Source organism: Haemaphysalis longicornis, unplaced genomic scaffold, assembly GCF_048455015.1.
Source record: "Haemaphysalis longicornis isolate Haplotype H1 unplaced genomic scaffold, Haemaphysalis longicornis Haplotype H1 scaffold_3, whole genome shotgun sequence".
NCBI classification, from domain to species: Eukaryota; Metazoa; Arthropoda; class Arachnida; order Ixodida; family Ixodidae; genus Haemaphysalis; species Haemaphysalis longicornis.
Window position 1 is genome coordinate 21751664 of NW_027526335.1, and position 25780 is coordinate 21777443.

The following is a 25780-nucleotide window of genomic DNA, read 5'->3' on the forward strand; positions in this document are numbered from 1 at the left end:
GAACATTGGGATGGTTAAATGATACGGGGCATGGAAAACTTGTGTATGAGCGAATTTACTTCGGGGGAAAAGTCTGCGAAAGAGGAGCCTGTGTCTCAGGAAAACGAGTCTGGCGTTAGCCAAAACATTCTTAATTATTCAGCGGCGCCAATTTCGTCCTGCTCTGCTTCTCCGGCCTTGGCTTTCTCTCTCGTGCAGTTTCGGTTTCTACTTTAATCACTGCCTTGTTCCACTTATTTAATAGGCGTAGACGACGTGAAGTAACACTGCACTTGAGAATGTAGCAAAGACGCGTCACTCCCCTTCTTTCTTTTGTAGCGTGAGCTACACTGGCCAAGGTTGAGCAGTTTCGCGTGGCTCCTGGAGAGCCGTGCTGCGCATGCGCGAGGAGCAGTGACGTCTCACGGCGCACAGCTGGCGCGCCGGAGCCGCCGCCGCCACGACTGGATTGGATTTGATTGGATTGAAAATCGTTTTAGCAGCAGTAAGCATGATAATCAGCTAATCCTATACAACCAGGAAACCTAAAAATAACGAGCTGAACCTGAGCTCACGCTACGTATATCCTGGCATAGCCGAGCTAAGCCACTGCTAATTTTTTTCTCTTTCTTTCTTCGCAGCGCGCATGTTTTAATGAAGTCCGACAAAGTAGCGACAACCGGCCTGAAGTATAGCTTCGCCAAAGGTCAAGCCCTTGCACACACCGCCCCACCACAACATCACGCGCGGGGCGCGGACGACGCGCGGTTGCGACCAAACGAGAAAAAAATAGGAACAAAAAAGTCGTCGGACTTGCTTGTTTCGGGAACGAGAGGGAGGAGCGAGAACGCTCGCGCAAAAATTACTGACTCCGCAGAGGCGACGCGGCGAAAAATAAAGAAAACCTGGCATCTTTATCGAAACCAACCATGGCGGTGGTGGCAGTGGCGGATTAAGAGGCCTAATTAGACACAGTGCCGAAGACAGAGGGCAATTAATCTCGAAGATTTCGCGATCGAGCTTCGGCGCGCGTGGCGCCCAGATCGCAATTAAGACCTCTATACTCAGGACCGAATTCGATGGAACGGCGTCGCTACCCCGAGGCTACGCGCGGCTCCTGTGTGGTTGAAGATGGGGAAGCGAGAATGAGTGGAGCAGAGATAATGCGAGGAGGTAGAGAGGAAGATGGAGAGGGAGGGAGAGGAAGAGGTAACGTGCCCGTGCCTGTAGAGAGACTGTCAGGGTAGCATCGCGGCATGCGCGACCGCGTCGGTCGAGGTGTGCAGGAGCGCAGATGGCAATCTTTCCGTCCAGGCTGATCCCCATCCCCCCACTCCTTGCCGTAGCATCTTTATGTCGATATCACTGAGTACCCACCTATACCGCTGACCTCTCCTTCGGCTTCCAGCGCCCATCCTTAGAACGAGAGACTAACCACGGAGAATGGTTCCACAAGACGCTCAAGAATGCCACAAGAATGCCGTAAGACGCTCTTCTGGTTACTGAAAGCCATCACGAATAAAAAAAGCTGCACGAAGAAAGCTTTCTTGATGTAAATTCTTCTACTGTAGGCCTAAATATTGGCCTGCAGTACCAATAAATAAAAAAAAAAAGGTATAACTCACCGGAGGGCCTGTGTTTCAGATCTGAAAAGCGAGCTCGGAATTATCAGGACGAGCGGTGTGTTGCTTCGAATCGGCTGCGTAGCTGCAGAAAAGGGATGATTAAGACGCATCTCAGAGGAAGTAATCAGTCTGAGTCTCGTGTGTCTGAGTTCATCCGGGGATTTGGGCCCTCCGGGACCACTCTCTCCTGCCTGTCTTTCTTTCGCTTCTGTCGGAGGAGCTTCTTGACGAGGAGGCTGCGGACTTAGTGAAGCAAAAAGCGCACAAATGTCGCGACGCAGTGCTGTTTATTTTAATAGGCACGGGGGGAAGTCATGAGGTCGCCAGGGGCACACCTGCACTGAGCTGGATTTGCGACGGAGCGTATGAAATCGGTGGAGTGTATTGTTGATTTAAGCAGTGACTGATACTTATCATACCTTTTAACTCTTTCGTTACCACGCCTATTCAAATCGATCACCGGTGATCGATGATTTATATTGCCTATTTCGACATGTTGTAGTCGTTTCTCGTACACCTAATGCAGCCAGTGATTAGTCTAGGCACTGCCCTTTTAGAATCAGTTTAAATTTTCCCGCTCCGGCGACATTGCGATTTTTGGCGGCGTTTTTTGCGAGCTGAGGTGCGCGTGTTTTTTACGAAGGGGGCGTGGCTGCTGCAGTTGAGAAAAAAGGATGCAGGTCGTGGTTAGGCTGCATTACCATAATATTTTTGTTGTCAAAAGGCTCCTGGCAAGTCAAATACCAAATAATGGGGTCAGCTTTGTAATCCGACAGCGTTGAGAGGTGATAATTACTTGAAAATGGCCCCAGCTATTCACTAATGATCTTTGGTTCGGACAAAGGGCAGCTTTATTCTCCGAAAGCTTATTTCTGATGGTCCCCCGCATGTCTAGCAAGTGTGCCTGACATTTTAAACCAGTTTCCAGCAGTTTCGGTACCGTTTTCGCATTGCGAAATTCATATTTGGCGCTACTATGCAGTTACCCAACTACAAGGTCATTTGCCATGGCGCCTCCGTTGCCCGCTACTGCTCCTCAAAACAAGCATGCCGCTCGCGCTTCCACTTTATCTACGCCTTGCTTCTGCGATAAGAGCTTCCGCTGAAAGTCAAACGATAACACCAAGTCGTCGGGTATCAATTCAGACGAGGAGAACGCTTCCAATTGGCCTTGAACACCGCCAGCTGTTCACCGGCCAGTTTCGGTTTCCTACGAGGGTATTTCCGGAAGTCTAGTGTCGCTTCTTAGTAGTACTGTTTATTCTGACAAAGTCTCCAACAGCCTTCTATTTGTTTGTTTTCGAAATTGTTAGGTGGCGCTGCAATGTAGTAGGCTCGTAGTGCTGAACTCGCTTCACAGCCCGACGGCGGCTTGGTGAAAGCTTGCTGGGCATGATTCTAGCGCATCGTACCTTATTCCTGCAAGCAGGGCTACCATAGTGAGTCAGAACATGATAATAAAACGCAAATGAAAGTTCTGACTGATGAGCGATCATCAGAACGTCAACAAGCATCCACCAAAGAGTTTGGTTCTCAACTCCAAGCGGATTTTTTCACATCGCTTGCTTGCCTTCAATATTGTGCCGGTCATAATAATTGACAAGGTGTTTTTACATCACGTGGAGGCTAATTTGGGCCTTTAATAATGTCAAACCACCAGATTTCTTCTAGAGAACTATCCAAAATAGCAAAACTTGAAATAGAGGTTGGGCTTCACCACATGGCATGGGCACCACGTGGGCTAACATTTTCTTTTATATCTGACAAATTGTACTGCGCAACTCAATTTTTTTTTCTAGGACGGGTTTTTGAAATGTCTACCTACAAAATGTATATTCTAAATTTTTTCTACTACACGTGGTTTATTATACACAACTTACTTTTTTCTTTTTTCTTCGACGCGCGGACAAAAACTTCGAATTCGATAATTTTTTTCGGAATCATTATTTAGGAAAACATTAATAAAACTGGTGTCGTTGGAAAGCACGTGGAATAATCTGCATTGTATGTCACTGCAATGTGTGCCTAACCAATATGTATAGCACAAAAAAATGTTTTGTTAGACCCTTTAAAATTGGTCAATTTCCCGCGGTAACGAAAGAGTTAATTAGCTGAACAAACATTAGAAGACAGACAGAGAGAGAGAGAGAGAGAGAGAGAGAGAGAGAGAGAGAGAGAGAGAGAGAGAGAGAGAGAGAGAGAGAGAGTAATGGTAAAAATGCGGAGATATATCGAGCCGTTGCGCATATACATGAGAAGGGAAAAAAAACATAAGAGAATGTGTGTTAAAAATGGGGGCCGATGAGTGCCAATTTCCAGTCAGATACATGGTTCTCGCAAAACGCTAAAGAATTGATTGATTGATGAGGCGTGTCGTAGTGGCGATGAGGCGCGTCGTAGTGGAGGGCTCCGGATGAATTTTGACCACCTGGGGATCTTTAACGTGCGCCGAAATCTCGTACACACGGGCGTTTTTGCTTTTCGCCTCCATGGGAAAAGCGGCCGCCGCGGCCGGGAATCGAACCCGCGTCCTCGTGCTCAGCAGCGCTACGCCTTAGCCACTGAGCCACCGCGGCGGGTAAAAGACATTAAAGGAAGCAAAGACGCGCAGGCAAGCGCGTTGCAGAGATAAGCGAGCGATCCAGTCTTTTCTCTTTTAGTCTGTTTTGTACTTGCGCGGCCTTCGGATTTCGCTTATTCCAGGAATTTTTGCGCGTGTGTTTGCGTACGTGCATGCGTGCTCGCGCGTGGCCTTCCGCAGGCCGTCATGACTTTTAGCGACACGGCTGTTTTATTAACAGGAAACAAAATCAGAGCAGAAAAAAAACTTGAAAAGCTTATCCTAGTTGGCTCCGTAGTACCATACTAGGTCATGTCGCTGTTTGCAGCAGTGTGCGTTCAGTCGCATGTCGCCGCCGTCTGCTCGCAATCGCTCACGCAGGAATCGTCGGATCTTTTCCGACTCGCCCACGTCAACAGCCATCTGCGTTTCAAGCGGGTTGTTGTGCGCTAGCGACCGACCCGCGCGTGCCGAGTATAACGCCGGCGCACCTGACGCTGCTCACGCGGTCCCTGATTTTTTGCGTTTTATTTTACTGCGTCCGTTGAGATAGCCCAGAGAACCCGCCTTCAGATACGCGCTCACCTCTTACGCATTCTCTTCTGTCTTTGAGAGTGCATTTATAGCTCGCCTGCGCGCCTTTGAAGGTTCGTTGACCCGTAGCGCCGCACCCGAGAACACACGACAATACCGCGTTTCCATTTTACATTGTTTTTTTTACATACGATGGACGCTTGGCTTAGATGGATGACTGATTTCTTTTGTTTCACCTCCCTCCCTTTCGTATTAGCAGAGCTCTTCAATCCCGTACCCCGCGTTTCGTTTATAATACCTCTCTGCAGGAGTGTTCTCCGCAGCAAGAGACATTCATAGCTTGAAATTGTTCAACGGAGCGTGAAGTATTCACAACGTTTTCTTTCTTTCGCGTTAAGCCACCGTTAAACCACGTTTCACGTTAAATGAACTTTCGCAACCTGCACGTTCCTCCCTTACCACTGACTCTGGCAGCTGTGGCCGACACGCCATTTCCCCGCCTACCGCATCTTGCTGCCTTAGGCCGGTATCGAAGTTTCCTCCCGGGCTTAGGGCATGACGGGAAGCGTGTTTGAAACTCGGTTAGAAATCTAGAGCGGTTTAATCAGTCCTACCTCGGCATAGCTGGTTTCGCAGTTCATTCGTGTATTGCAAGCAAAACCCCCGCGAACTGCCAACAACCTGATAAACGAACTTGTGACGCCATGAACGAAGCAACTGAGGTTAACATGCTTGCACTTTGGAAAGCAACCGCTTAGTGTTCTTGACAGTAAAGACCAAATGGAAATACTTTCGTAACGAGCCGCAAGGAAAGAAACGTCTCTGGTGTAAGCGACACCTCTTACTGCTTTGCTACCTTTCCTTCTCGTCGCGTTCCACACTTCAGATAGCATCAAGTAAAAAGGAAACGTACACAAAGAAAGTCCGGAATTTATGCTGCGCAAAAACAAGAATAAGGGAAGAAAATAACAAAAACAAAAAAATTGGCCTCGCATCTACTCCTTTTGTTGCAAATGTCGCCGAAAGACGATAGTCGACTGGCGCCACTCTCCCAAGATAACACGCTGGAGGTTTGCTCAAGTCAATTTAAATTTACCGCGTTCCACTGCTCTAAGTCGGGTGCCCCGATGCCAGCGCTGCCATGCGGCGGAGACGAGCGTGAATCAAGGCACCCGACTACAACTTTATAGAACCACGTTGCCCTCCTCCACGAGCGTTCCAATCGGAACGCGGAACGTCTAGTGGAACCTTTCGTTGCTGTTGCCGTTTGATTTTTTTTTTTTGTATTCCGCCAGGAGGTGGCGCGGGCAACAGCAGGCGACGATTTTCTGCCGTTGACGTAGTATTTTATTTGCTATCGCAAAAACCAAGCATCTATGAATTTTTTAATAAAGGAACATTGCAAATATCACTTATGTATTGATTTTCTGCCTTATATTTAATGTCTTGTTCTTGTTCAACAATGTTGACAAGTATGAACATTGACACCGGACTTAGACGTTTAGATGTGGCTGTGAGTACATAAGACTATTGCGCAGATGTTATTTCACTTTGGCTGGGTGGCTGAATCGAGTCACAGACAGACAGACAGAGAGACCAAAATTTCTGCGTTTTAGTAGCCCAAGGAAGGCTGTCGTCTTTAAAAAAACAAAAAAACCTGGAGGCAGCCAGCGTACCTGTTGAGTGTCTTCTGTCTCTACCGACGTGATGGAAGAGGGCTGCCCCGCAGGCTGTGTAAACACTGACGCTTTAAGTCTGTCGGAAAGAAAGCGCTGTGTTTCTCTCTTGGGCGCGGTTCGCGACTGCGTGCCGCCGGTTCCACCCAAACCTCGCACACTCGTTTCGTGCCTACTCCGGGCAACACCTTAGAACTGCGGAAGTCTGGATGCGACGCGACGCGGATAAATATGGGCACGTTGCCCCCTCGACGTGCGAGGATTCGCGCCGTTTGGGAACGTTTACAGTGTGGTAACGTTCCGTCGTAAACTGTCTGAGCTGACTGTGGCTCTGCGTCGTCGCTGTATACCTTGTAGCACGCGCGAGCCTCACTTGCTTCATCCAGGGCGTGCCCTGGGAATGTTTGCGGCCTGGCGGAACGTATGGACGCGTTTCGAAACTGCTTAGCATGAGTTCACACTTGTCAAGAAAACCTGAAACTCGTCTAGAGGTGAATCAACTGCTACGTATGGTTAGCGCGTGCGCGTTAACGTTTGGTCTGGTTCGCTCAAAGTAACCGAATAAATAAAATGCGTGTTGCACGTTTTGGTTCTTCCACGGCCACACGCCTCGATAAAGGCGGCATTCCGCGCTTCTGTCGAAAGGAAACGAGATGTTTGCTAATGTGCTTCGGTTGTCTGCTATAAAATAGCCGCAAAGCTTTTATGCGCGCTTGGTCGACATCCTGTTGGTACACGTGTTGCAATAACAAAAAAAAACGTGTAAAAAGTTACAAAGTTGTACAACAGAAGAAATTCCCCCACTCCTGCTTTTCTAGATTCGATATCTGAACTCCTATTAATTGAAAGCTTGTAATACTGAAGACACAGTTCCCTACTGGGAAAGTTAAGTTACAAAACGAAGAGAGGCTCGAGTAAGATTCCAGTCAAGGGACGTTCATCTGATGAAATCGTGCTGCTATTAGGTACAGTGATGGCAAAAAAAAAAAAAAAAAACACATGTCGGCTACGTACTGCTTATTCGCGGAACTGCGAATGTGAAGGCTCTGAAAAGTCCGTGAGATGTATTGTAGCAAGAATACTGTTTATTGCGAGTTTTTTTTTTTTTTTCTGGTGGCTTTATTAGCGGTCGATAACATGCATGCCATTTTGTGTGATGGCCGTATCAAATATCGCGTTTCAATTGCACTCTATCTCGGTGAGTATCCGCCTCATACAGTTCTCGTATTGGCGGTGAGCGCGACCACGGGTGGCGCTGCGAAGCGCCTCTTAGTGACGTCGGCTTAGGGAGTCTGGCATTTGTCGTCTGCTTCACTAGGGCTCGCTCTACCTGCTGTTTTTTTGCGCTCGGTTGACTTTTGATGTTTGCCCACACCAGATTTCGCGCATGCACAACTTCTTATTATAATAAAAGACTTAAAATCGCATACACTAGCACAAGGCATGATTTACAGTATAGTTTTCGACACCGCTTCGGAAGAAACATTGCCGGCGTGGCCCCATTCCTGCGAAGCCAGTCCTGTGCGGAGATACGGAGCTAGGTGACAGCTTCTGTATTCAGAAATCTTTCGAACGAAGAGAACACCCACAGTCTAAAAACCGACAACAGCGAAAATATAAGACCAAAACAAATCCCAGGCCTTCGGGGCTCTCCGCTTTGACAGAAGGCACTACAATTCCTGGTAATCGTATGTAAGGTAAAACAGTTTTTGCAACCTTGCGGAACGCTCGAAAGTAATGTATCACATCACTTTACGTTGTCATAGCATGACAATGTGCCGACATGCACCATGGGGCGCAAAAAATGCAGGTTGAGTTTCAAATAACGTACGGTATAGGCGCGTGCTGGTGCAGGCTTCTAGCAGTATGGAGGCTTATTGAGCAAAACGGGTAACGTGTACGATAAAAATACAGTAACAATATGTTTCTTGAGACCTTGAGGGACATTTCGGTACATTTCCTACAGCCATGTCTTCCCAATATTCAGATATGCGTTACAGTACGTAACACTGCACTCAAGAGTACGAGGAGGAGGGAAGGAGCAGAAAACTTTAGCAGTAAAATCGGGCTGGTTAGTGGGCGGGTTCTTCAGTCTAGGACAGAGAGTAAGAATAATTTTCTTCAGTTCGTGGAACATCATCCCGAGTAGGCCGGGATTTGTTCTTTACGCCTGAAGGGGTTGGAAAACAATAAATAGCTACGTGAAGATATTCATCGGTTATGATTCTTCATAATACTGAAAACCGGCACGTACACTATTTCTTTCGTTCGTTAGCGAGTATATCAAGCCTTCAACACCGTAATCACGTCATAACTGTTCGGGTTGAGGTTCAGTTTGTTGTTACGATAGAAATTCGGGGCGGAAAAGTCGCCTAGTACTCTGGACAACGTCGTCTGCGCCGTTTCGTGGTGGCGTAGCCCAAACCTTCTCATTGCATTTCTATGTGAATAAACGCACGCTGCGAATATGCACGTTGTAGTAGTAGTAAGTATTGTTGAATAAGGCGGACTTAGCCTTGCATAGCTGCCGGCAATTGCTCCGCCTAATCGTCCCCAATACCATATCAAATCTCTCAAAGTCATAACACCTCACTTAGTCCTAAAATAACAGACACGCAATGTCACCACACCTCACTTAGTCCTGTGGACTGCAGAATTCTTGTACGCAGCCATACCGAAAGCCAATTTCTGACGAAGGTAGTGTATGTCTTACAGCCTGAAGAAAATATCCACACAAACCATGTGCACCTCTCAAACATCCCCAAACTTCCTAAGAAGACGTGTGTGGCGGTGCAGAAAAATTAATGCGTTGGGCATAGAAAAAACATTTACATGATACAAGTCAACCAGAACGAAAGAAATAGAAGACAATCGCTTTGTTTCCTGCTTTGCGATGCGCGTGTAGGGAGGCGCTGCTTGGTGCGTAGCATTACACTAGTGAGCCTTCATAAGAGCATCTCGAAAATACTTTAGGGGAGCCTACGCATTTTGCATACTTATCGAGGAGCTCTGAGCTCTGAACCTCGCAAATAAGCTAGAAAGGACGAGTTACACACGATTATCTGACCGATGCTCTGAAGAAAGTTGGTCTTTCTCTCTCTCCTTGTGAATTGCAAACGTGCGGTATATACAGCTTGGAGGTGTCTAGAAGCCGGAAAAATAACTGAACTACTGGAAATACGCTTTTTGAGACCCTAAAACATCAAAGCGGGTGATTTTTAGCTTGGCTTTGCTGCCCCTCACAAGCGGACCACAGCGGCGCGAGTGTATGGCGCAAGTGTAGCAGAGAGAGAAGTGATTTGGTGGAAGAAAGGAAAGGAAAGTGCACTGGGGATATTATTGAGCTCACTAGGGAGCTCACCTGCATACAACCCAGTGCAGGGGGTGGGGGTAAAAGACTTGGGAGGAGGTTAGGGGTGGAATAGAAAAGATGTGAAAGAGAAAGACAGGAAGGAGAGAGGGAGAGGGAAAAAATAGGGGGGGGGAGGGCATTACATAGGCGACAGCGGCACGAGTGTTCGGCGCGAGTGTTGCAAGTGTAGCAGACGACAGCGGCGCGAGTCCCTAAGCTGACGTCAGAGCCAGGGGGCGCCACTCAAACATCTCATCGCCAATGGACGCCTATAGGGAGCAATCGACATGACGCTAACCAACGCGCATTGATGGATGCTCGGCCTTCTCATGCAGAAATCTTACATAGCGCACTCTATGGACTCGAGTTGTGTTGAGTGAGACCATTCGTGTTTATTGTTCCTTTGAAATTACAATTCAGTTTCGACGGCTGCTTACATATAAAAATAACAACAAAAATTAAAGCCGTTCCACTCAACATGAAAGCTGTCGGAAATGCAGAGCAGTGATTCGCCATAACGGATTGTAGCGCCGTTTGTCCGCTCACTGCTACCACCCGTCACGCTCTTCGCCTCCGTGTCTCACTTATCTCTTGATGAATTGAACGGAGGTTTGTTTAATGCAATTCAAATTCCCCGCCTTCGCAGTGCTCGCGCGCCTCTGCCTATAACAGCGCTAGCGGGATCTTGCACGTGCCGGCGCCTTACTGCGCCGGTTGGAACGCGTCGTTGTTGGTCGCCCCTTTTTTCCTTTCGTAAAAACCAACCCAACGGGCGCGCCTATACTAAATGGACGCAGGGGTACGCTGGTTATATACACAGATTTTACCTCAAATGTACCCGCAGTTTTCTTTGCGCCGTACTACGGGGAAGCGTATGACAAGCGCCAGCGGTTCAGGAGTTTCGAACAGTTATGACTATATAAACAGCTTGGTTTTCGAAACCTCTGTGTTACGCCGGTATACGGTACGCCGTGGGGCTCTACTTGGGTCCGCTATCTCGCTGCGCCGCCTGATTCCGGCAGTCGCGTGACATCGTGACAGCTAGCTACGACAAGGCGAGCCCGTAAAGTATTCTGCACTTTAAAAAGGAAGTCCTGTGCGCATGTATTCGTTACATGTGAAACATTGATTGATTGTAGGGTTTAACGCGCCGACGCAACGCAGGCGATGAGGCGCGCCGTAGTGGAGGGCTCCGGATTAATTTTGACCACCTGTGGATCTTTAACGTGCGCCGAAATCCCGTACAAGCGGGCGTTTTTGCTTTTCGCCTCCATCAGAAAAGCCGCTGCCGCGGCCTGGAATCGAACCCGCGATCTCGGTTATATGTGAAACAATGCGATGTGGAGTGGAGTCACGTGGTCACGTGATCCAAGCCTGTAAACCCTATCTCTCCGTGGGCTTCCTGGTCATGCAGTACTGCCGTACAGAGAAGCTCGCTTCAGCAGCTCCGCATCTCTGTCCATTCAGTCTCGCCAGCAGCACACGTACGCCCCCTCCTACTACACACACACAAATGAAATTATTCCCGTATTTATTTCTTTATTTTCTTTATTTGTGAGCCCTTTGTGATTCTCGCACGACGTTTTAAATATGCATGCAGGGGTAGATGGCACCGTCCAAGCCGGCTCTAAACAATGGCCGCGTTGCGCTCGCGCGGCGGGTCCCGCGTAAATTCAAAGCAAGGCCAGTGCGTTTGGTCGCATGCGGCTGTAACGAAGGAAAGGACGACCAGCGGCCACCGGGTTCAATTTACCGCGGGGTTTAGAAGGCTTCATTGCGTGGCGAACGGCCGGGATCAGAGCCCGCGGGAAAGAAAGAACCACATTTCTCAATTCCGGCGCGCTCGTAATATACTAAACAGGCGCTCGCGAAGTTCGCGTAACGAGCATTGTGCGGCCGAATTCGCTCAGTTAGGTGCACCGCTCGTCACCCACGGTTCTGAAGGGTAAACTGCAACTTCTGCGTGAAATGCATTGGTCATTTGAGATGCATTGAAGGCTGCACGTGCAGTAAGGTGACGTTGCTGTAGCTCTAACAGTGCATTGTAGGGTAGATAAACCCTATAGCAGAGATAGCTCAGTAGCTGATTTTCCCGTCGATTCATTTGTAACGCACAGTATTGGTTATCTAAAAATCATCATAAAGTAAGGTTTTCCTACTCCCCTACAGGCGTCAAATACCAGTGAGACTGAAAGAGTGGTTCGGTTCTCTCGCGATGCTGGCTCGAATCCGTCCTGTTCGATTGCATATCGTGCGGTCTTGCACCGCACTGTGCGCGGAAGCGGCGCTGTTGCCCGACCACTCCGCCCGTATATCCGACCTGTTTTAAATTGTTCGGGCGCGGCCAAAGCCCGGATTTAGACCTCCGGATGGCGTGTCAGATGACGGCATGGCTCGGACCCTCGGTCCAAACCCCGAGCGGGTCGGCGACCGCGATTTTTTCAATTAGGGCTAAGCCGAAGCAGCGCCCGCGTATATACTGAATAAATACTCGACCCTTATTTCGTATGCAAAATGAAGTCCACGCAATCGTATGCGGCACACACGCGGGGTTCGTTGCGGAGCGCCAGCGTTTCGTGCGCTCCTTTGTGCGGAAAACAATGGGGATTAGGGTTAGCGTCGGCGGCGGACGCACCGCCGTTTTTTTTTGCGACGTTCGGGCGGAGACCCGGCGGAGGGATAACGGATAAGATATAGGGGAGCACGCCGAGGTGGCCGTCCGGAAGTAATGCAACTGGGTTTTGTGTTTATGCATTTATCATGCATGCTTGGATACCAAACAACGCGACGAGTGCTTCATTTCGTGAGACAGCTGTATACACTAACATCACAACTGATTGTCTAAAACTAGTTCTCGGAGTGTGTTGGGGACTGGGCTTGCGATGGTCGGATAGCGGCAGAAGCTGGTATCTCTCTCGTTCCTTATGTAGCGGCTCAGTTCCGAGGTTTGTCGGCGATCACGTAAGGCGGCGATTTGCAAGTTACTTGACAAAACATTGCGCGCAAACCAAGTTGCGGTTTTAGGGGTGAAGCCCCTTACGGGCTCGGGCTGTCGGTGTCTCCTGTCGTAGTCGTCGTTTCATGTAGTCGCGGTACTAAAACACCGGAAAACTCGTTTTCCAACGCCTCGCGCTAGAACGCTTCATCTCCGTGGGCAAAAACGCGTACTAAAATAACACACCGGGACACTCGTGTTCCAACGCCACGCTCTAGAAAGCTTCGTGCTTCAAGGACACGAGACTTTTACAGCAAACCTGTATACCTGTATACCCCAGCGGTTTCATCTCCGTTGGCCAAGGCGCCAAGAATACACCTATACACTGCATGCTTCGCCCCTCCACAGGTTTCACATTAGTGGAGATGGCCTGGGATTCTTTTACTAATTCTGGGTCGCGGGTTCAATTCCCGGCCGCGGAGGCCGCTTTTCTGATGGAGGCGAAAAGCAAAAACGCCCGTGTGTACGAGATTTCGGCGCAGGTTAAAGATCCCCAGGTGGTCAAAATTATTCCGGAGCCCTCCACTACGGCGCGCCTCATCGTCTGCGTTGCGTTGGCGCGCTAAACCCCACAATCAATCATTTTACTAATTCTGATACAGCCACTCTTTGCTTTGAGGGTGAACACGAGGGTGCACGCGCCTTATAGTACTGTAAAAGCGACGTGGCGATAAGAACTGCGCGAATATATCCAGTGCGCTCGGAACGATGTTGTCGCGCCATAGTCACATTACAAGATTTAAACAGCAAGCATCTCAAAAGAAAAACAACGCTTACGCTGCGCTTGGCGAAGGGTGATTCAGTTGCTAGGTTTGTGCAGAACGTGTTCAAGCATGTTCGCAACCACTATTCAAACAAAGGCGTTTCAGTGTTATCCAGCGCAAAACTTAGGAGCGCCCGACTCACCCGCACGCACGACAACGCCCCGAGAGCTCAGCTTCGGCGATCCATTTTTAAGACACATCAGATATAAACTGGACACTTTGGAATGCGGATCGGCACACGAGAGTTAAGAGCACTGTATACACCCCATGCACTCAAGTCGAGAGTAATCAGAGTCAACAAAAGGCTTTGCACCGCGGAGTTTGTTCACGCCTGCTATCCGCCCTATCACGCCACTTGGCGCTCCGTTTCCCTGTAATTCAATGCAGCGTTGTAGAAGCCGAGCCCATCGTAAAAAGACCGCCCCGCACACTGCCGTGACCGGACAATCATATTGCATGGGTTTGCGGATTCATCCGGCAGGTGATGCGTAGGACGCTGAACAAATGTGCAACCTCTGTGCATATGCAGGCTGTATTTTGACGCCTGGTTGTGCAAGCCAGACGCGCAGATCGTATCTGCGCGGCGTAGCCGCTGAGGAGAATAGGATGCCTCGAGCCCTCGACTGCTTTTGGGCGGAAACAGGTCAGCCTAGACAGCGCTGCACGGAAACTCCGTCACGCGGCGTAGCGAGCGTGTTACGGAGGCCATCTCGGGAGACGATCCTAAACAAAAGGGGCGCTGAGGCTGCTCGACCGCGATTTGCAATTCGTCAATGTGAAACGCGCCGGCGAGCCAACTCGATCGAAATGAGAGCGAGCTGGTTCTGCGACCGCTCTGGGGGGGAGCCCGCTTAAAACACTCCCCGAGGGACAATCCATCTTGTGCCCGAGTGAGGGGGGAGGAATCAATGCGTCAGCTTGTCCACTGGCCCGGCTGCGAGATCCATCCATCCATCTATCCTGCAGCCGTCCCTTCGGCGGTCGGTCGCCAGCCGGAGTTGGCGAGCCGAGCGGAGGGACAAACGGTTGCGAGGGAGGTCGCTGCAGCCGTCGCCGGCTTCTGCGCCCGCTGCCTCGCGTCGCGACCTCTTGTAACAGCTGTGAAGCGTCGCTGACACCGGCCTTTCTTTGGGGCCGCGCTTCTGTTGCGCGTTTTCCCCGACCTCCGTTGCTCTTAGAGAACGGGTTAGGGAGCGGGAGTATAGTTCGGCAGTGAGCCCAGCGAACCCTTTAAGCATCTTTTATATTTGCCTTGTTGATCATCACGAACCTCAACAAGTCGCCTACTGCATTTTTTTTAATATGAAATGATGTCATTGACGCGGTGCCAAATATTGTGCGCGTAGGTTTGTGTGGCCTTTACCGCAGGGCTCTGAATAAGTGCAGACGAGTGGTTCACCACCCTTGTTTCATTCCATGATTTTGATTCCATAACAGCGGGAACATAATGAGTGACGTGCAATGAAGGGAGTTCAAGAAATTCTCAAAGTGCGTGCAAAAAAGGAGAGATATCCTTCACCCTTGAGTCGCTCAACTAATACAAACATTCCCCCCCCGCCCCCCTCACCACAAAAAAATGCCAGGTCTTTTTTTGTTGTTCCTCAATGGCCACATACAATATGGGCTGTAATTTTAACAACCGTAGAATACGCTGCCCCTTTTATTGTTTAATATTTTTATTTTATTTTGTAGAAAATGAACTTCCCATTATTTTTTATCCACGGTACACAACTTCCGCTTTCGTCATTAGAGGCGCCAAGGCAGAAAAGGCACACAGCAATGTTACAGCCCAACTTTAACCTTTTTTGCAGCAAACAGATATCAGTTTGCACAGATGTACGGACTCGAAAGCAGTTTCAGAAAAGGACAAACCAAACTCGCGATGTGTGTCTTAAAGAAAAGAAAAAAAGAAGGGTAACGTGTTTCCTCGGGGAATTCAATCCCCTTCCTCAAAACCAACAAAACGTCGTCAGTGGTTACCTGCTCGTTATAAAACGGCGCGCGAGGCAAAACAAAGCACGCGCCTGCTCGCCAGACAGGCACCCTCCGGTTTAACTCGTCGTTAACCGGCGCACCGCCCGAGCGACCCCCGGTGTGCGACCGGCAATCCAAGCGTGTCGGCCACGAACACCGAGGACCTCACGCACGCTCCGCGAAAGGAGAGAGACGGAGCACTACTAAACCACTCGCGTCTCGCGTCGCTGACCATGCGCTCGAAAAAACCCGACCGATAAAAATCTGTTGGCGGATTAAAAGATCGAGCGAAGAACGCGGTCGCTGGCCGCAGCGGTCGCCGATACGATCACCGCGGGGAGAAAAAAGCGCGCCCCGGAGCCTGGGTTCTGTGAGCGATCAGCCGAGCGCGTCGATTTGTGAACCTGCCCGGGAACTCGGCCGGGCGGCATCGTAAAGCGAGCAGCGCCCATGTCGTATGTATGTTCTCGCGCGTGCCGTAAAGAAGCGGAGTCCTGTAAACATTGCCCCCGAGGCAGCCGAACACGTTCGGCTCGCCTCCTCTGTACCTGTGCGTTCGTGCGTGCTTGCAGTCTGCGTGCCGAAGGGATTTCGGGCCGTGGGCCTTCCTTTATCGGAGAGGCAGGACCGGAGCATCCGCTCTCTTCCCGCCCGTCTGGCTGCGGCGGCCGCAAGGAAGAAGAGAAAGATTACGCGGAACCGAGTTTAGTTTGTGTTCCTTTTCCTCCTTCCCTTCTTTTTTTTTCTTTTTGAAACACACCACGGATGTCTGCCCCATGCGTCGAAATTCCACCGTTGGTGTCGTTCGTTCTCACCCGACAGGAGCAACTCGATAGGGTCATCGGACGCATTGTAAAATCCACGAGTCCAGCAGCCGGCTTTGTTTCATCCTTGTTGTGCGGTTGCTGGGAGCATTTTTTGTTCGCGTTTGTGTACCTTAAAGGCGCTCCCTCCAAACTCTGATCGAAAGGTTTGATATCCATACTTATACTAACTGCTACCGCGCATATGCATGTGTGAGGCTGCGCTATCCTGGGGGCGAACTTAAGTGGTTGAGCAGCGCGTTAGCGGACGTTGCCTGAAGCGAACTGCGACACGCTTCCAAAAAGGCGCCGCGCTTTCAGAGTTACTTTCTACGCACATTACACTGCGCAGAACAGTTCCATATCGGTGGTACATCCTCAATACTCGCTATAAGCACTTGTATATTTCCTCGCCCTCTTTTATTCGCCTTTCCCGCGATGAAGCAAGCACGAGCCTCCAGATATAACCCCTGCTACGATGCCTAAGCGTCTGTCATGCTCGCCACTCCATTCGGCTCCAGGCTGGTCCACCTCTACGTAGAGGCACGGGGCGCAGATATCGATGCGTCGGCCGTAAGTCACCGACCAGTGGGCCTTGGCGGCGGCACTATCATCTTTTACGACTGCTCGGCGGCACGGGCGGGCCTCTGCAACCGCCGCCCACTCCGCCAGACAACCTGCCGACCGGCTATGGCTGGCTAGCTGGCCGGCTCGATAGATAGTTTGCTGGCTCGGACCGTGGGTGTGCGGAGTCGTTCCCAAAGGCCGTTTGGGTCCGAGCGGCCGACCGCAAATCAACACCACTGCGTACGTGTTTCGCGCTGGTTCAACAACACCCAGCCCACAATGCCAAGCGTGTTGATTGGGGAGCCCTTGTCTTTACTGCGCGGCTTTGCTTTATACCTCACAGCCATATTTGGGTGATGGGTTCCCGCTATAGATGCGCGAGCGTGCGTAATGACCGGGCCGTTAAAAAGCGCGGACGCGGTGACCACCCTCTTGGTCCAGGGTTAACTTACCCTTTCTCGGACTCCTCCAGCGATCGTCGATCAACGCCAGTGACGGCTCCTGGCATTTTTATGTGAGGTGCTCCTTCTCTAGCGTGTTCTTTAGCCCTGCCACTAGTAAAACACCGCAGGTATTGCGTTATTAATACTACAAGAAAAAAAAAACAGATTAATAACCCTTCCCCTTAAAACACACATCGACGAACCGGAGCGTTGATTTACGCCGCAGCTCCACTCCTCTGTACGGAACATGCACGCGAACATCGCACCGCGGTCGCGAAAAAGGGATAACAGAACAGGAATGAGACCGAATGAAAGGACGGGGCATAAAGATGGGCCGAGACCCGGTCCCGCCCTATAACTCTCTGCCCCGCGGTTCGGTGTCCCTGATGGGAATTAGCCTGGCGTCCCTCGGAATTTTAGTCTGGCTTTGATCGAGGCTGGATTACGTGTGTGATTTGTCTCGCTCTGTGTCTCTCTCTTTGTCAGAACCTTTTTCATTAGTCGGCGGTGGAACGCACGCACGTTTGATGTGGGCTCACGTACACAGATGGCACGTGTATATAGCTTGGGCGTGGAGGGTAGTCAGTTTGACGTCTGTTTCGCTGCTTATTTGGCTGTTGAATGGCCTTTTTTTTATTGCGCAGTTCTTGGTGGGGCACACATTTCTCAGTAGTCGCTGCTAGGCGAGTCACTGCGACAGCCTGACAATTTCGGTTCGTTGTTTTTTCACCACCAAGCTCATTTCCCTCGTCGTTCGCTCCCAAAAGCAAGCAAGTATATCATTAATTCGAACTCGAAGGGGACCATGAAATTGTTCGAAATAAGCGGAGTTCGAATTTTCGGGCGGGCGCTATAGTGAATGGAAATCGCTACACACTGCGCGGGCAGAGCACAAAGAAGGCCCTCTGTAGAAGCGAAATAAGCTGTTGCAGTAGCATGGCGCACGCGCCACGCTGTTGTTTTTCTGTTTCGCTGTTTTGCATCTGTTGTATATTCGGTTTTGTTTGGATTTGCAACACATCGTGATCACTCTGGTCTGACTTCTTCTGCGAGGAACGATGGAAACCGGGGGATCATAGTTCGAATTAACCATTCTGGATACCGACGCGTTCGAATTATCGGAAGTTTTACTTCGTTTAAATATGCAGGGCTGTGCCGGGACATGGGCGTGAGCTCGAATTAACCAGAAGTTCGAATTAACCGAGTTCAAATTAACGAGCCTTTATCGTAATGAGAATCTAGATGACAAAAATGAACGAGGGGGGAGGGGGGGGGGGGTCTTAAAAATGGTGCTGATAATTATAAATTGGCGGGTGAATGCTGCGGACTTGAGCTAAACAGCAGCATTGGTCTGTTGAGCTGCGTTTGCAGTCACACAGTTATCTGCATGCTACCGTCATATCGGATCAAAGATCTACTCCGAGGGATCATATAGGTTAACATTTGTGAGCGTGTAATGAACATTTCCTTTATTTCAATCGATATTCCTGTTCGGGCAATGCACCACTCATCCACGCAGCTAGGGCTAAAGTTCCGTCCGGACCACAGAGTGGGCACGCGTGCCTCGCAGTTTTTTTTTTTTTTTTTTGCGAGAGAAAATCTTTGAAGCATATATGTGTCCGTATTTTGACAATTGAACGGGCTCAGCTGGACCATATGTAAATAACGTCAATACACCCAGCTACTCGAAAAGCACTATCCACCCAACATAAGCGTGCTGTTATAAACGCCAGAACGCAAAAAAAAAAAAAAATTGACAGCTGCGCGTTTCTTGCCGTGAGGTATAGGGCCTCACGGGATTCCGAAAGCGTCATGGCGTATAGAGTCCCACGGGAATCTGAAAGTAACTACGCAAACGCGTCAAAACAAGGAACCTAGGCGGGCGTTCTCCGGGCAGCTCTTTTCTAACCTGGTGCTTTTTTAGAATGCGTATTCCGCCCTAGCCCTGTCTGTGTTGCCGCCTCGCCGTGTCCGCTCTTGTTGTGTATGCCGGCTAAACGTGAACGCGTCTCACAGTTCGGCCTTGCTTGCTCATCGGATAACCCGCCGGGTCTCACTGTATGCACAGCAGATCACGTCCAGCCCGTAAAAACAGTGCTTATATCCCCCACCGTCGCTGGTATCCACTGCGACCGAGGCCGCTTGGGATGCGCCGAGCGTGCGTGCATTTTGCGATAAGTCCAGCAGACTGCGTCCTCCAGCATCCCACCTGCCCCTGCTTTGTCGTTTCCTGCAATAAAGGAAATTAGAAGGACCATCCCTCTCTCGGCGGCAACAGAGGAGAATCTTCACAATTGGTGGCCGTGGTAAACCAGCGTGGAGAGCTTCAGCGCCCTGCAGGCGGCTGCAAGTTTCTGTATAGTTTGGTGTAATTTTGCTCAATTTGCGAACACGACGTTTCAAATTATACGGTATATCGACAACCTCTCAGCTACTATGGTATTTGGAGTTACGCCTTTAATCACTATGTTCTCGTCGTCTGCGTGATGAGTAGGAGGGAGGCGGCCACCCTCAACGTCTGATTTAATAAGGAGATAGGGGGTGGGGGTGGGGGGGGATGACCATTCCCTCTGATCAAACAGTTTGAACTACAGCTCTGCTAAACGTATCGAAGCAAGCTTGCCATCCGCCATGCCATCGTTTCCGTATGCACTGTGAGGAAAGAATCAGCTCATTAAGCTCTGGATCGGTTCTTGATCAGCCGCGTTTCCCTCCTGAAGCCGCGACGGCCACCCTATATTCCGACAACACACGCGAGATAACGCTTGTCACACGGCACGCATGCTTCTCCGCGCGAAAGACGCCTGCAACCATCACAGAGTATCCCGGCCTATTGAGCCTGGCGTGCCTGGACAACGTCCACTCCTGCGTCAGCGGACGTCGTCCCACATCTCGTCGCTTTGCAAGGACACGAAGCCTAGGGCATGTCGCCGTCACCGCTAACAAGCCTAAGCGTGGTTTATGTGGTCGTGCGCGCGCTCTTTGCGCAGAGCCTTGAAACAGAGACCGCAGAATTCGTCACGATAAGGCCACAAGGCCATCGTATGCGATGCTACGGACAAAGCCGAGAGCCTGCCGGCTAACGCGGGAAGACAATGGCTGCTCTTGTCCCCTTCGCATGCTGTGCTCTGAAGCCACTAAACTGCGGCGTGGAATTGCGTGTATCCTGCCGTAGGTCTATCTCTATCTCTCCGTCTCCTTTCCAGTCTGAGTGTCGCCGTTCCACGAGGGGAGCAGTTCGTGCGCTTCCTTGATCTTATCTCAGCGTTTGTCGGTGTTGCACTGTGGTTCTCGCAAACCGTTTGCTTTAGAACTCACTGCTGTATATACGCGGCAGAACGACGGTACACTCCGAGGACTAGTTTCAAGATTGTATTACCGCGTGATGAGCAGGGATTAGTTTCCACTGGTTGCCGCTATCTGTGATGTGCGGGATACACGGAGTTCCGTCGTGTTTAGGGCAGAATCTAGAATGCTCGCCTCGAAAGAACGCTTCGCATTAAAAAAAAATACTCTCGAAGGAAGAGAGGAGAGAAAGCGCCTCCACGGTATACCTTAGCCGACCACGCTGACCAGGACTGTATAGCCACCACGCCAGGACGTGAATGGAGCCATTTGCCGTGACTCCCTCGAAGTGTACACAGCGCCGCCCGAGGGAGGGGGCGTCATTTATTTGGGCGTGTGCGCGCGTATAAACTTTAGAGCGTCTCTATCTTCTCCGCCTGAGCACCGCCACACAACCTCGCCATCTGTGCAGCTTCAGAGATGGCGTGGGTTTGACCACTCGCTCCTCCGTTCTTTTCAAACTCCTGCACCACCATTAGTTCTCCCGGTCTACTTTTTAGTATACCTTTTTTTTTTTTTTTGCGCTTAAAGTCCGCCGAATGAAGAGGTACAAGAAGAAGCTCTAAAAAGCGCGACGGACGCCCTCGGAAACCGCGAGGCGGGGCGTCGGCTCGCTCTGGAAGCATGCGCGCGCGGCCTGGCGTTGGCGTCGCCGTAGAAGTCGTCGCTCGGGGGTAAGCGGCGGTGCTTGCAGATTCGCCGCCGCTTCTTTAGCCCCACCCTCTCGCCACGGGCCAACTTTCCTTTCGTTCTGCGCCGGGCGTGATCACTAACGTGCGTGGGCATCATTACATCGCGACCACCACCGCCGCAACGCCGGCAGCGTTTCTATTCGCTCAAAAATGCTCAGCGAGAAACCGAGGTGTTGTGTAAGGGGGCGCGGGGAAGAGACGAGCGGGGGTCGCGATGAATACGAGGAGGGAGGTAGAGTACCTGTCCCTGCCTATTGCATGCAGAAAGCGCAGAAAAAAGGAAGAAAAGAAAGGTGACGTTGGATGGATGAGGATGAGGGGAGGTTAAGGCGGGTGGCCTGTCGCGGTTGTAGTAGGCAAAACGAGTGCGTCTGTGCGTTCGCCTGTGTAGAGCTGGCGGGATGAAAACTGAGGCGGCAGCGCGGCGCGCGTTCAGACCGTCCGGCGGCCCGCCCGTCTTAACGACCTCTCGGCCTTTTGTGCCCAGAACGGCTCGTGATGGGGCCGCCGCCCATGAAGCCAGCCGCCTTCGCAGTCGCTGATGGAGGTGGACTTGGACGGCTGTGGCAAGCGATCTTCTCGTCTCCAACGCATCCCCGCGGATGAAAGGCGGGGGAAACAAGTAAAAGAAAGAGGGCAGACTCGAGGATAGGCTTCGGACGACAAGTCTCGCCCGGGCCAGGCCCGGGACGATGTTTCCAGTAGAGAATGGGCGGGCGGATGGATTCGGCACCGCGTTGTGTAAAGAAGGAACACACCCAGGGCGTCACGCCGGCTGAATTGTATCTTGCGCGTCCCTTGGTCGCGCTGAGCTGCGGTGACCGCCGCGTTGCTCGATTGCGCGAAACACCAGAGCGGCCTACACAGAGCAGGACCGAATGCGCTTAGTAGTAGGTTCGCTGGTCCACTTGCACTCCGAGCTCGAGCGCTATGCCTGCCAGAGAGATTGTGTGCACATACTAGTCCAATTCACCGAGCCATTCTCGTACGGAACGAGAATCATAGCGTCGGTATAAAAACCAAGTTATATTCCAAGTACTGAATTTTTCGTCACCATTAACCGCACGTAACGTATATAATTGTGCCGCCGTGCCTGTCTTTGTTCGTCTTTCGCGCCAACTGTTTGTCCCCCAAATATATCGCCTTCCTTTCTCAACGTTGCAATGTGGGATCGCGTTTCCCTGTCCATCGGAAATCCACTGACTTCGGTTAAAACTTGGCCATTAGATTTGTCCTGAGATAAAAAAAAAACGCCTAGAAAGAAGCGCGGAACGATGCTTTTACCTTTCTGTTGCATAGGAAAGATGTTCGGTTAATTCTCCTATAGCTTGGGGTCGCGTTTAGCATTCGTTCATGATAAAAGGATAGAAATGTTTGTATTAACCTGTTTCGTCTTCCTCAAAGCTATGCATAGTCCGGACAAGACGTTTCTATATGCGGGGCAGAACTTGATAGCGGCGGACTGGTGTCGCCGAAAATTTCGTCCATACTGCGAGGAGTGTCCACATTTACTAAGTCTGCATTAACGAGACCCGACCCAAGTTTTTTTAGGGTCAAAGTAATTTTCAGCCTAATAGAACTCCGGCTCAAGGTAAATTTTATTGGCTGTCCTAACAATTGCATGCTTGTTAAATACGTAAACTAAGGGTGCCCCAACAACTCTGTGCTGTATAGAGTCGTACACTTTGTTATTGGGTGCTCCAAGAAGCTTATGTTCTGTAAAGTCGTAGACTGTTTTAATAAGACTTAGTTGCGGTCTAGGTGGTTAGTAATCTTCGAAAAAAAAAAAAAACATTCCTACGCGACTAAACGAGGAGAGACAGTAAAGTGCTCCGAGTTGCAACACTCGCGAGTCCGTTGAATGAACACCGCGTCTGATCCGTTGCGCTATTTTTTCTGATTATTTCAGCAGCAAGATAAGCAGAGAACTTCGTGCCAACAGATACCTCTTCTAAAAGTCAGGGTAAGTTTGCACATCCTTTTTTTTTTTTTTCTTGGCGAATATTCCGTCCAAGGGTGGCACCAATGACGTCTTTCCGCGTAATCCTAAAATGGCACCAATGCTCGAAGTTTCCGTCTATGTTTTTATTAAACCTGCAAGAAATAAACAGCAGACAAAACGAGGCCGAAAAGAAACCTAAAGAGAGCAGAATCAATTGCGCGAGTTTTGCGTAAGATATGTTAAAAAAAGTATAGCTGCAGCCACGCGTTATGAGCCCTCAGCGTAGCGCGCAGCAGAAGCTATTAAGAAGATAATACACGTAAAAGAACGAGGTGCCGCGACTTCAAGCTACACTGCATTCCCGAGTGCTCCAGTTCCGTTCTCTCGCACGAAATGACACGAAACATTTTTGCGTCTCTCCGAGGGAAATGTGTTTTTTTTTTTGTTTTCTCGATGGTCGTGTGCACCCAGATTTGTGTTATGGCGGGTAGTACTACTTTCTTTTCGCAACAGCGGTTCTGTCCAGGCAACGACGGCGCGTTGTATAGCGACGTTCGCGGAACGACCACGGTTTGAGAGACGCAGTTCATCTTTTCCAGAAGAAGTGCTGGCGCACCACAAACGGGCGGATGAGAAGCAGTGTTTAAAAAGACCGGGGTGGCAGAAAATTGCCTCTCTGCAGGTCTCCGGCATTAGCTTGGGCTGTGGCCCCTAATCGCCTTCATTTTCTCTTCCAAACGGCGGCGACTTTTTATTCACGACTTTTGCTCGCGCTTTTCTTTCTTTCTTTCTTTTTTTTTTTTTTTTTTTTTGAGATGGAGATTCTCCTACTGCTTCAGGGCAGGCATCTTCAGTTTCTCCCTCTTCCGTTTCTGCTTTTTTTTTTTTTTCTTAGAGTGCGTTGTCAGATCAGTCGTTCGCCTTATAATCATAGCGTTTATCAGTTTAGAACACTTATTGGTGCGGAGCTGTCATAGAATCATTGCGCATTGAGTGGACCGCCGGGGTCTGTCTTTCGGTATTTCCACGCAACATCCGGGCTTTGCCCTGGCCGAAACGCGGCGCACAAGGTATGACTGCGCAATGGCTGGGTGTTGCCTTCCTCATGAAGGGCTCTGCACTTTGTACTATCCAGGTTGATCACGCTAAGTTTTAGATTTAGTAGCCTGGCGGGAGGATGGCTAACGTCACAGCTATGCGGCATAGCTGTGACGTTATCCACCCTCTCACCCGGCTACTCCGCTGAGCGCTTGCTCCCCGTATAGTGCTCCCTCTCTGCCTTCATCCTGTCCCCTCCGCGCAGGATGAAGTCTTGTTGAGCGCGCGAGAAGGGTCGTGCAAACACAACCTAGGTGATGTTGGTCGTGCACGGTGCCACAACGTAACCTGGGACGGTATTCTCGTGTTTGCCCGTTTTGAAAACGTCCGTTTTATTGTGACGTACTTTCAGTTGTAGGCGGGCTTTGGGTTGACTTTTGCACAACTTTTCTTGTCCACACATTTTAAACGATTAAACCTATTTTAAACTACCTTTTATGTGTTTATTGTTCCGCCAGCGAACCAACAACAAGGCGATCGTCTGCTCCTAATCGTCTGCACCGAGAGGCAGCCGCTCATAGCTCCGCCGTGCTTGCATGACGTCACATCCGGGTGTTCGCTTTCAGCCAATCAGGGCTTGCTCAAAACGGACACAAGACGGACAAAACACGAGAATACCGTCCCTGGTGGTACCTTGCCAAGCGCGTGCGAAGGACGACGACACGAGAAATGGGCTAAGATAGCGGTGCGCGCCACGCAAGCTCCGATCGGTTCGTAAAAAAGATAACGCACAAGTAACGGTTGATTCATCGTTCTGTGCCTGGGTCGATACCGCGACCGGCTTTATGGTCGATACTACAGCTCTTGTTTTCTCGACGAACTGATCCTGGCGCATAAATATAGTCGTTTTTCTCGTGCGCCTGCCCTTGCTTGCAAGATTTGTGCAGGCAGAAAAAATGTGTCCCAGGTTGTAAGGGAAGCAACAGCGCAATAATGTTGGGCGTACAACAAATTATAATTTGTTGTCGTTTCTAGCTGGTCCGCGGTACGCCGATCTGAATACGAAGGCCGGAAATGTGCTCTGTTTTCGGGACTTTAGACACTACTGATTCTGGCATCGTCGGCTGATGTTTTTGCTTGCACGTGCACGCATTTGCACCTGTCTTATTACTTTTTTTGAAACCAAGGCTTCCTACGTTTAGAGTTACGACAACCTGTTACTGCAACTCAAACGCTGTGATCGTTGTCGGGCTGTCCATGGCGACCTTTACGACACAGAGAAATTTTCGAACCTTCTCGATATTATTGGAGACCCGTTTCGTTGCCTTGTGTGGTTTACCGGTTGCTCTCACCGTTGCTTTACTCAACAAAGCCCGTGAGTTGACTTTTGGTACCCTGTCCTTCGTTGGGAACACTCTTGGATGCAGTTATGTTGCGTATACGCTGTTCTGCCGCTAATTCTTTCGAGCGTATGTTGACAAATCCTAGGGC

General features: G+C 50.2%; 1 protein-coding gene across 6 annotated transcripts in view; it reads left to right on the forward strand.

The window, feature by feature from the left end:
* LOC144174113 (uncharacterized) overlaps positions 1 to 25780 on the forward strand; it is a 350888-nt gene that overhangs the window by 248557 nt on the left and 76551 nt on the right. For 2 of the 6 annotated variants that reach the window (XM_077702574.1, XM_077702577.1), the window contains exon 2: positions 23219 to 23272. The exons of 2 other annotated variants lie outside the window; for them this stretch is intronic. In XM_077702574.1, coding sequence (XP_077558700.1) covers positions 23219 to 23272 — 54 coding nt within the window. The remainder of the gene's footprint in view (positions 1 to 23218; positions 23273 to 25780) is intronic. 2 more of the 6 variants (XM_077702575.1, XM_077702578.1) reach the window with 1 other exon arrangement.